The sequence below is a fragment of the Melospiza georgiana genome, chromosome 4, assembly GCF_028018845.1.
Source record: "Melospiza georgiana isolate bMelGeo1 chromosome 4, bMelGeo1.pri, whole genome shotgun sequence".
Taxonomy (NCBI): Eukaryota; Metazoa; Chordata; class Aves; order Passeriformes; family Passerellidae; genus Melospiza; species Melospiza georgiana.
The window spans coordinates 18,171,042-18,183,224 of record NC_080433.1 but is presented as its reverse complement, the minus strand read 5'-3'; the positions used below and the strand labels follow the sequence as shown (position 1 = coordinate 18,183,224).

Here is a 12,183-nt window from a genome sequence, read left to right as displayed (position 1 = left end):
AAGTAAAGAGTGTACAAATTTCAGAGAGGGAAGTATGCTGCATTGTGAAAAGTAGCATTGGTAGCACATCACAGTGGGATCAGATCCAGTTTATTAGACTGTTAGAGAAGTTTAGGGAATTGAGAGTTGTCTTGGGAACAGACGTGGTATTATGTATGGAAGTTCAGTGGGGATTTGTGTGTTTAATTAGTGAAGAAACTATGGAAATTCTAGATACATTATGTCCTTAAAGTATTCAGTGTCCTTAATAGTAACTAACAATCTTCCTTGTAATTGAGAAGGGATTTGTACCTACTCTGTGGAGAGCTTATGCATAAACTGTAGACAAGCCTCTGCTGTACACACTTTTGACAAAATGTGTTTGTACCCAAAGTGTTTTTCCTGTCATTTTCAAGTGAGATTTGCATATCATCTTGCAGAGTTGTTCTGAAATCAGTCCTGTGATCTCTAATAACTTTTGTCCCCTTATTTAGCTACCCTATTTACAGTTTAGCCTGTGTTTTCCCATTCATGAATGTGATTACACAGTGCTCAAAGCAAACATGACTAGTTAATCACTCTGTTTCCCTTCTTTTGTTCTCCTCCCATAAATCTGGCACAGTGCTTGTGCTTACTTGCAGCAGTTTATTCTAATTCTTTGATTTATCCAGTTGGTGCATTATCCTCCAATTTATCCACTTGGTGCATTATCCTTCATTTTCCTGTTGCCTCCCTGTTCTGTTTGGTTGCCTTTTAAGTGTGGATGTAACTCTTTCAAAACAAACCTGAGCAGTTTTGGACTTGGAATGATTTTGTGGTGGTGTTTTTGTGATATATCAATAGGGACTTTTTTTTCAGAATGGAAGAGAAGCACGATCCTTGATGAGTGTGGTCATTTTATGACATAGAACTAATATAGTATGATTTGTTAGTAAATCAGTTCTTTCAGGTATTACCTGTGTAATTTAGCATGTGAGAGCCTCTTGCACTGTAGATTTTGTAGAAGTGTGTAACACTGAATTTTTGCTTTTGTAAGAGTAGTAGTTGCTGGAAATAAGAAATACGTCTAACATTAACTGATAATTTGTTGGACTTGCAACTTTCTGTGTAACAAAAATTGTGGCTTTTTTCCTTATTTTTAAATGACCAAGTTGGAAACTCAGATTAGCTGCATGCTGAAAAGTTCTGTACATAAATCTTGTCTGGTTGGTTTCTGAATGAAAACAAGGCACTGCAGTGAAAAGCTGTATGTAATCAATATAACGATTCAAATTTTGTATCTTTTGACACAATTTGTACTGATTTAGCCTGGCTTTATGAACTGACAGTCCTTCCCATTGTGTTTCCAGGGTGCTGATAAGAGTGTGAAAGGCCCAGATGGACTAACTGCCTTTGAAGCCACTGACAACCAGGCAATCAAGACTCTTCTTCAGTGACGGATGGACTGATACCTTAAATGTCTCTCCTGTGGCCTCACACTGCTGCCTGTCTGTCACTCTTTGCATCTTCCAGCTTCTTCAGCTAAATACTTTGGGGGGAGGGAAATTCTTTATGAGTCAGACTAGTTAGGGGCTTCTATCAAAGATAATTGGGTTGGAGAGGGTTGAAAAGTATTATGAGCAGTGTCCCTTTAGGACTTCTTTCCAGTGCACAATCTCTTCCCATTTCTAGTGAAAATGGAAGAAGGAAGACAGATCATGCTGAATATTTGGCTTGTAAGCCTCCTAGATTAGTACTAAGATTTTTTTAGATGGATGGAAGTACTTCCTTTAGATGGAAGTACTGTGCTATGTACCTGAAACTAATTGTGAAGGGGACAAAGTCCCATGCTCTTAGTGTCTGCCATAATCTGAAGTGTAGTAATTTAGGTGGCTGGGTTGCTCTTCTCTCTTCTCTCTCACTGGGTAGCTTTATTCTTCTTCTGCCTAAAGCTTCTGTTGCAGTTTTGAGGACTTTTGATACTAGTTATTGGAGCTGTTCTTTATATTGACTAATTGGATGTCACACTAATGTTTTCTGACTCTTGAGCAAACCAAGAAAGACCAGCTGAGGCATGGTGGTGTTACACTCCATAATATCTGCCAAGGTACTTTTGGATGCTTGAATTTGAAGTCTTTCTATCCCATATTTGTTTCAGTCCAGGACAGATATTTTAAGTAACTACTTTTGAGAGAGACATCAAAATTTCACTGTAGTTTTTTTTTCCAAAAGGAATGTAAGATGAAATTTCTTTACTCACCACATCAGCATAAAATTCCTAGACACGTGTGAAAGCTCCAGGCTGTTTGGTACACAAGGATAATCAAGGCAAATGTGGAAAATGAACAGTAGTTATTTAGCCATTCAGATCAGCTGAATATTGTTGCTAAACTTTTCTGGTAAACATAGAACCTTTCTAAGTTCAGATGTAGAAGCAGGAAGATGTACAAGCAGAAGTCTTAACTTGCTCTAACTACTACAGAATTTTTTTAAACTGGGCATATCTTCAAATGAGTGTTTCATTGTCAAATGGACGAACCTCTTAAATTCCATTAAGGCATGAGGCTTGTTCTGGAAGTTCCCAGTGTGACCATACCACATTAACCATTGACTTTTAGATAAGATTTACTATACTAGTATGACAGTCTTGAACATTGATGGGAAGGTATTCAATGATGTTGTAGGCACTCCTGTCACACCTTGTGGTCCTCAGGAATATCTGAGCTGCTGGCTTTCATCCTGAAAACTTTCATTAGACTCCTGGTTCACTTAAAACTGAGTAACAGGCTCTATTCCACAAACTCTACATCTTCCTCTCTCTTGAAATACAGATTTCAAACTTTCTGGTAACAAACACAGTACAGAAAAACAAATGTATATAATATAACTTCTCATGATGAATTCTTTTAAAAAGTAGCTGATATTATTTTGGTATCACTGTTGAGAGGATATATAGAAGTAGACTGGTGACTACCACTCATATTTAATGGAGATTTAGTTTTACTTGAATAAACTTGCATATTAGGATTGAATGTCTCGGATATGAAATGCATTGCATTGAGAGTGTAAAATGAGAGCAGGAACTGATTTACATCTACACATAGCAAAAGAAAAGCAATGGAGAAAACAATCAACTCTGGCCATAAACTGCACAGTGCAATTACTCTGTCTCTTGGAGATAGGTGGCAAGGAAGAACAGAAGGTTGGAAATCAGTAATAAATCAATTGATGAACTGCTGATAAAAGAACAAGAATATTTGGTGAACAATGCTTTTAATAACTATTTATAAGAGGACTCTTTAATCTTATCTCTGATCAGTGCTGGATTGTCATGTCATTGTAATAGTGTGAACACAGACTATAGGTTTAACTCTTCATTCAGCTATGAAAGTAACAATCTTTGGCATCAATTTGCCTCCATATTATGCTATTAAATACTTAGCTATTCAAATACTAGTCTAGAAAACTGCAATCTGTTTTTACGTGGAGAACTTGATTATTCAAGTTTTTTGTGTTGATTAGTATCAAGTTGTCTGGCCATAGTGGTTTTGTATTTTTGTTGGGTTTTTTTTTTTCTTCTTCTGTATTCTTTCCTGCCCTTCCCTTTAACTCTCATTTAAGTGAGCAAAGAAACACCATGTTTGTACTAACTCTTCTGAAGATTCACTGAGGCAATTTTGCCTCCCTTTTTCTACGATTATGGGGACACCTTATTTTTTCTTACTTCACCCTGGGGGGGTAAAAGAAGCAAACAGACTTCAGTGAGTCAAGTGTTAATTTGGCTGTAATATATACCCAAGCTGCCTTTTGAGAGAGTTAAAAAGATGGCATTTAATGTTTTAATGTTTGGCTTATAAAGAAGAAATACTTTTATGCTTTTTGCACTACATAACAGGTGTTTAATCATTTTGCCCAGGATTAAAAAAAAAAAAAGGTAAAAACAAAAGCTTATACATTTGTAATTGTCTCAAGACTGGGCTTGTTCATTTGTTTCTTTCTTGTTAGCTATTTTGTGGAAAAAATAATGGGTGGCTTCCTCTATCTTTGAGTAGGTCCTAACTAGATAAAAATACCAAACTGTAAATTATTTTTCATTCTATAAACAGAATTTAAATACTTTGTCAGACTGGAATTGCATATACTTGGAAATCCACTCTGTTCTTAAACCTTTTCCTTTGAAATCTGTGCTGAATAAGTTATAAACTTAAGTATATTTTCAATTTTGTACCCTCTGCTCCCTTTTTCTTACAGGGAGCAAATGAGAAAAGGAGTACAATAGTTAAATGGAAATGAAACATAACATTGATTATTTGTAGAAGAGGCTGGCAAGAATAGAGTGTCCTAGGTCAAGCAATTGCAGTGTTGCATGCAAAATTTCAAAACAAACTTGTCTTAATTATATTTTGTAAATGGATAAACAATCATCTTTCTACGCAGTGACAGAAGAAAAATCAGTGCTCTGTGCATTTTGATATTTGACTTTCTCTTTTCACCATTGTTAACTGTTTTGACACAGTTGGGTTCATCATTATCATGGTTCATAGACATCAGAATGCTAAATGATACTGTATTTTTAAGTTTGTGTTGCAAGAATGAATGGAATAAACTTGAATTGTGCGATATGAGAACTTGGAGTTTCATTTCTTTTTCTGTTCCTGTGTTTTATTAACCTCAGGCTACAACTTTTTATTTGCCTCAAAGGGATCTAAGTTCCAGCTCACATGTACAGTGATTAAACTGTTTAGCTGCTGCTTATAAGAAACATGGAATGGAAGCTGCTTTGAAAACTAAATATATAATGTTCTTTGTGGTTGTTTTAGGGGGTTTTAAAGTACACTCATTTAAAGGGAGTTTTGATAATTTTTGTGGCCTTGTAGTCTTGCTTTTCCTGTTTAAATGGTTAAGGTTGAAGATCTTCTATTCATGTTAAATTCTAAGAGACAGTCTGTACAGAGAGGAATGTTCCTTCTATTACCTGTGAAGACTGAAGCAAATTGCTTTCTCCTTCATCAAAGAAATTGAAAACAGTTATTAACAGAAATCGCAGCTGTGAAGTATGAATAAAATTGTATAGAAATGTTTATTCATTATTCTTGTGACATCTTTGCAGTGACTTTGTCAGGACTTCCTTTTTTAACCTTGCTTGTCAGTAGAGATTTGACTCTAATTGCCTGAAGTGTTTGATATGATTTATTTTTAAATAGACACTTATAAAGAAAAGTACAGGAAGATGTGTCAAAGTAGAAGAACTATAAATATCAAAAAAATATTTCAAAATAAATTAAATTTTCCTGGTTTTCTCTGATAAACTTTGAAAAGTTTACAGAACTTCTCTTGCTGTAGGCACAACCTTACAGTCAAATATTGGAGAGAACAAGTGTGTGTTCACTATGAATGCCAAAGCAGTTCAAATGGTGTAATGGCCAATGGCAACTGATGTGTGTGGGCTTCAGTTCTTGTGTTCATATTACTGATTCTTTGTTCTGTGAGTGTTTGTGGTGTGACTTTGGGGCTTTTTTTAATGGGCAGTTTTTCTACAGGAGGAATATTCTCAGTTCAAAATGCAGATTTCTTTCACTTCCATTCCTCAGTGACTGGCAAACCAAATTCATCTATGCAGGTAAAGAGTCTCTAATATTAATCTGTCTATGGCTGGTCTTTTGAAAGAGAATGGTTTCCCATCCAAAAGGATGTTGGGCCACGAAAAGAATTTTTTCAGTTGCACCACTTGATTGTTTCTCTCAGTTTGGAGAACGCTATACTCTCAGAGCTCTCCTCAAAATATTTATGTTTTTCTCATGATGTGACATCTGGAAACAGCTTTCAACTCTAAGCTATGCCATAAACTTCCTAGATGAGTGTTTGAAAAGCACTTGGTTTCATGCAGTGCCTTCAGAGTCTTCAAGCCCATGCAATTTCTGTTTGCTGGGAAGTAAATGAACATTTTTTCTTAGGATGAGGGCTCTTCTCTTCCCACCTTAGCAGTCAAAACAATGTTTCCTAATTTTAAACTTGGAAGTGTTGCATTTAAATACCATTGCTTGCTGTTGTGACCTAATGTTGCTTTGGAGAGCCTTCTTTTAAATAGAAATCCCGGAGTCTCTTGTGTCTTCACTCTTCAGGTGGTGTTGGGAGAACACCTGAGTGCACCTCTCCACTCTCCCATGTCCTGAATGTCTCTGGGGTGGGTGCACTGCAGGCTGCCACAGAACACAGGATTCTTTTGTGCCTTTCAGTCACTCCTTGTTTACTACACAATTTTGCAACATTTCAAAATTAAGAATAGAGGCTTTCATGCACTGAGGTTCATCTCGTGGCCATTCAAGTTAAGAGGCAGGACAGTGTGCCAAAACCACAACAGACTGCATGTCTCAATCCATTTATCAAAATTAATTAAAGGAAAATTTATTTCAGTTCTCTCAAGCTGAACATTAATTTGAAGGGTCCAAAACTCAGTCTCAAAAATAGTTTCTTGGCTGGCGAGATCAATTTTGGTGCATATATTAAATAATTCACTTCTGAAACATTTCTTTCTGTGTGTTTCGTATTATTTTTCCTCTAAATGAAAGTAATTCCTCATTGCATTTGGAAGAACATTCAGTTTGTTCAACTTAAGCTTTTGTCACAAAATAAACAAGATCTAGTTTGGATTAATGTTTTAACTCTTGTCTGAAAAGTATTTGGAGGTGGGAAGTCTTGAAAAGTATGTAACTCTTCATGGAAGTTATGCTTCCTCTTTCCTTTTGAAATGCACTTTTAATTAAGATATGTAGCCTTTTGTTTTGAGTAGCAGCCTCTTGTGACCATGTCCAGCCACCTTTTTCTTTTTTCTTTCATTATTCTTTTTATTTATTCTTGTATTATTTTCAGTGGAAAACTAAGAAATCTGTTTGATTGACACAAAATATCTTGTTGGTTGGTTGTTGCCAACTTCTCAGTGCAGCCACCAAACCAGATCTATGGCAAATAAATTTTGGTTTTACATTCCAGAAGTCTTTCTCAAAGTTCATTCTCCTTACTTATAAATATTTTGATGAGCTTTTTGTTGCAATACTATTTTAAAGAGTTTTTAATTGCTCTTTTTGAAGCAATAATTTCACCTTTTACAACAAAAAATTATCTTCTACAATATTTTGGCAAAAAAAACCAAAAAAAATTAGCCTGTGAGTATCTGTTATACAAGAACATTAGTGCTGAAGGATACCTCATATCTATACTTTTGATAGATTGCTATGAAAAATTAGTGCTGCACCCCCTACCATAGATAAATCTGGGACAGTTTTTGAGATATTGGTGAGCTGCCACTAGAACTGGGATCAATACAACAGCAGCTGGTTTTTGGTTTTGTGACTGTGCACATGATGCATTAGTGTGTAACTCTGAACTTCATATAAAGTGCTAGCAAGTTCTCTTCACAGTTTAGTCAGACCAAACAATCCCTTTCCATCCTATATGTAAATGGACTAAAACTTATAAAAGTGTCAAAACTTGGGACCATCTTGGATGGAGCCATGGCTGGGCTCTTGTACTGCCCAAGGTGTATCCTTGGAAGGCTTTTTAATAAATAACTACTTTATTCCTTTAACACTGTCCAGCTTCTGTTCTAGGTAGCCTCTCTAGGCATCACACAGACTTCTCTGTATTCCAGTTATCGACTTCTTTCCTTCTCTTTTGTTCACCTGAGGTGTAAGCTGATGGGAGGATTATCTCTCAGGTCTTGATACACCTAAAAGGGTTTCTTAGTGCAATTTGCACTCGCTATCAGTAATGTTCTCAGAAGCACAGAAGAGCACATTTAGAGATGAGACAGATGGAGGAAACACACACAAATTTCTAGTGTCAGAGGCTAAAAACATAAGAACAAGACCTGAAATTATAAATTAATGAAATTGCTGGAGGTAGCTCTACATTTAAATATTTACAGAGCCATATTAAACAGTAACTTGAAAAAAATAAATCCAGCCTACAGCAATGAGGCTGCATAACCTGTACACTTAATAAGGAGGTGTAACCCTTCTGAGGCTGTGTTCTCACTGTAAAAAGCTGAATATATATTGGCCATCCTTTCTTTAAAAAAATAGGAGCCCAAGAGGAGCTAGAGTTTGGCTTTGCAGGATTTTAAAATATTGCACCAATGAACAAGGCAGGCAAGTGAAGGATAAAAAATAAGATCCCTTAGCGACTGAGTAGTTTTTCACAGACCAGTTTCTATTTCAGGCTGATTTCTTCACAGTTTCTATTGGAGACTAAATGCTTTTCAGTAACAATTGCAAGCCAAGTTTATAAAAATCTGAGCTGTAGACTAGGGAGTTGGAGGGCAGTACATTCTGAAGTAAGGCAAAGAAAGGTGTATTGCATTCAGGTTTTGTGTTTGACAAATCTGAGCACCTACTAATTTAATGAATAAGAATTTTTTTGTGCATCTGTGAGATATAATCTAATTAATTAAAATTGTTGGCTTTTGTTATATTTTGAGTTTAAGTGTTTGGTAATACTTGTGTATGTTCATGCTGAACATAGATTCCACTGCCTTCCTGCTTCAAAATGAGAGATGAAACATGTTCTCTGTGAATTGGGTTTTATTAGTTTTATTTTTTTTTTTCAGAAGATCTTAGGTGTCTCTTGCTCCTCAGCCATTTGGGGTGGAAAATGCTGATTTTATTGCCCTGCAGTTTTGCTGTGAAGCAGAGGCCCATGCCAGTGCAGAGCTGCCTGCTGCACATACAAGACTTTCACTCTGGAGAGGAGCTGTGACACTCTGTGACTGGGAAAACCCATCAATAATCTCATGGCCATCTAGGCAGAAAGCTGTTACCTTTTAAAAAAAGATTTCAACCAGATTGTTTATCTATGTTTATTTTTATCTAGTGATAAAATACCAAAGTGAGGAAATGCTGATTTGAAACAGCTTATGTGAGTTTGACCTGCCTGGTGAAAACTTCCTGCAGAAAAAAAAGCAAATCCTACTGGAATCCCTCCCAAGGAAATGCTCAAATCTTTGCCAGGCAGTAGGCACATGTGCTAGGGCGCACCCATGGATGGGTCAGCCCTCAGTGATTTTCTGAGGGTTTGGAACGTTTCTCCAAAGGTTCTGTGGCCAAAACCCCCAGTGTGAAGCTTTGTCACTCTTGCCAGCAGTCCCATGAAGGAATCACTGTGGATGCACACTGAGAGAGTAGCAAGTTTCTTTTTAAGTTTTATTTCCTGTAAGTGCAGCAGTGATGAAGGCAGGTATCTAGTCAGGGATTCAACTTTGGAAAGTATTTGACTAAGAACAAATACAAAGCTTGTCTTGCAGAGGCTTTGAAATTATGCTAGATCTATTTTTTGACAGGTTAATAGTAAGAAATGTCACTTTTTATTATATTGTCAGCAGTTGGGATTATTTTTCAGGGTTTCTTTTGTCATAATGAGGAATTCAGTCAGGTTTTTCCTTTGTGTTCAAAAATTCATCTATCTGTAATGGTAGATGAATTCATTATTCTGTATCTTTTGGGTCTTCTAAAGCTGGGAGTCGTGTTGTGTATGTACTTTGATTAAAATAGAATTAATTCCTTGTTGCCTGAGGGAAACTTCTGTATATGTAAACAGTCAGAGTAATACCTAACACAGAAGTAGATTTTTTTTTTCCCTTTAACTACTGTTCTTTCATTTATGAAGAAAGAGAGAAGGTAATTCATCTTACTCATGGACCATTGATTAGCAGGTAATAAGAGGTAGGAATTTCCCTGATTTTCCTGGACTTTGATAAAATTTTGTGTGGTTAAAAATTGATACTTTATATCTTTTGCAGGGTTAGATAAGAATAAGAACTGATGAAGTTTTTGTAAAAACTGAATGTTACGTAAATGGATGACATCAGACATCACTGTTATCACAATTGGTACCCAACATGTAAGAATTTCCTCTTGAGAACTGAAAAACTTAGGGCTGTTTAATCCCAAGAATTTCTTTGTAATGAGGAATTAAATGGTTGTACTTTGGTTTGAGAGGCAGCTGGTAAGAAACATTAAAAGCTGGTATGAAAATAACTTTGGTGTTCTGCCACTTCCTTTCCAAAAAAAAAAAAAAATCTAACTACAAAAAAAAAAAAAACCAAAAAAAAAACCAAAAACAACCCCCCAAAAAAAAACACAAAGAGAAAGACAAAGAAAGAAAAAAAAGAAAACCAACCAATGAACAAAAACAACCAGAAAAATGACTTTGTGTTTCTGCCACCTAATTAAGTTCTTATTGGTGTTTTGATACCTATGCCAGTACTGGTAGCATCTTATAACTGGTTTCCCCAAGGTTGTGTGACTACATCAAAGAAATATGAGATACTCAGCCTCAAATGTTTGTGTATAAGCAAAATGTATCTGCTCTGTTTGCCACCATGTCAGGAGGCAAATGTTTCTGTGTGGTGTTCTTTTCATAGATATCGAAGCCAAGTGTCTACAAGAGGCCAGCACTTCCCAAAACATTTCATCTTTTCTACTCCTGTGAGATGTAGTGCTTCCCTCACTTGAGAAATACCGGGGGGAAATATTAGGGAGGGTGTTAAATAGTTTTACTGTTTTAATCTGTGGCGTTTAGGTCTTGCAAAGATAAAGTTGAACTCTGAGTGTTGTTCCTGCAACAAGTTATTTTTTCAGCAGAGGAATTCAGACTCATACAAGAAGTATGTAGGGAGAGGAAAAAAGAGAATTTTGTTGATTTCTGGTTCTCCAACATATAAATAAACTCAGGGCCCAGAAAATCTGTGCCTCCCTCAGTTTCACAGTTATTTAGCAAGTCCCTCCTTGACAAGATTTGGTTTGACCTTGCCAGTTGTGATTTCCCTCTGGGAAGGTAGGATCAGAAGGAGGAAATGCTCATGAGTTTAAGCACTGTTAACCTGTGCAATGCAATTGCCCAGGATATTACTGCCAAGTTGAACAACTCTGAATTTCTCCTGCTTGCATGTCAAGAAATAATGCTTGGCTGGAAAATAAGATGTGGTTAAAAAGTGGAGCCTCGGTGGGGAGGACTTTTTAATAAACACAAAAGAAGAAGCTGAAGTGTGCAGGGTTATGTGCAGTTCCTGTGGCTGTGCTGTCACAGCAGCTGGGTACAAACCATTGCTCTCTTTTTGATTATGAATTGCTGAGTTCTGGAGGAAATTGCATTGGAAAGTGATGCTACAGAAAACATCTCTAGAGGTAATATATAAATAAGAAGGGCAAAGCAGAATATTTTTAGTGTTATTAGGGAAACCAGAAAATTATCAGGTAACACAATAAAAGGAAAATAATGCACAGTGTGCATTGCAAAAAATTTGGTTAACAAAATTATTCTTGCAGCACAGCTTTCTTTGTGGCTGGGGCAAGAGAAAGAGTTTTAACCCTACAGGAAAGGAAAGCAATGAGTGTCTGTTGCAATGCATTCACTAATAAATTTCACGTTTACACAGTCCAGTAGTTTCTGCTGCAGACAGCTTTAACTCAGTATAGTAAGGCAAAAGTTGATAAAGTTCAGGGGACTTTTTGTGCTGCAGTTTGGGAGAGAACAAGAGAAACTAGCCCAAACTTCAGATAATATTTTCAAATTAATTAATTGTGCTTTTTCATTTAGCTTTTTTTATTTTATTGTAGTTTTAAATAGTTTTAAATACATGGAAGTTTAGACTGTTTTAAATACATGGAAGCTGAATTAGTGAATGTTGCAGCTTTGAAGTTCTTTGGCTCAATATTTGCTTTCCAAATGGTGCTATTATTTAACCTTGAACTGTAAAACCACTATATTCTGCTGAGTTGAAAGAGCATTGTGAAATATAGTATTGCAAAATGCACAGGAAAGCAGTTGTAATGTTTCTTCCCGAAACAGGCAAGCACAGCAGCACTTCTAAAATGCAAAAGCCTATTTAAAATTAGCAGTGTATAAGCAAACAATAATTACCAAGAGCTACTTTCCACAGGCTTTCTACACTTTCACACTCTTGTCTTTTTTTGAGAATGACCACATTCTCTTAATTTTCATACAGCTGGCTTGAGGTTGTGAAACTTCCTTCTGGTTCGATTACGGAGAAAAGTCTGAGAGCCACTCACCCAAGGAAGTAATCCTGAATACAGAAATAACACAGAAAAGTCTGAGAGCCACTCACCCAAGGCAGTAATCCTCAATACAGAAACAACAAAGATAAATGCCCATTTCAATGCAATAAACAAGCACTACGCTCTCTCCACTCTGGAGCCAGCAATCCCAGTG

General features: G+C 36.4%; 1 protein-coding gene across 1 annotated transcript in view; it reads left to right on the top strand.

Annotated features, from left to right (window-relative positions):
- MTPN (myotrophin) overlaps positions 1–4,586 on the top strand; it is a 30,324-nt gene extending 25,738 nt beyond the window's left edge. The window contains exon 4 of the mRNA XM_058022946.1: positions 1,329–4,586. Coding sequence (XP_057878929.1) covers positions 1,329–1,415 — 87 coding nt within the window. The 3' untranslated portion in view covers positions 1,416–4,586. The remainder of the gene's footprint in view (positions 1–1,328) is intronic.
- The last annotated feature ends 7,597 nt before the right edge of the window (positions 4,587–12,183 follow it).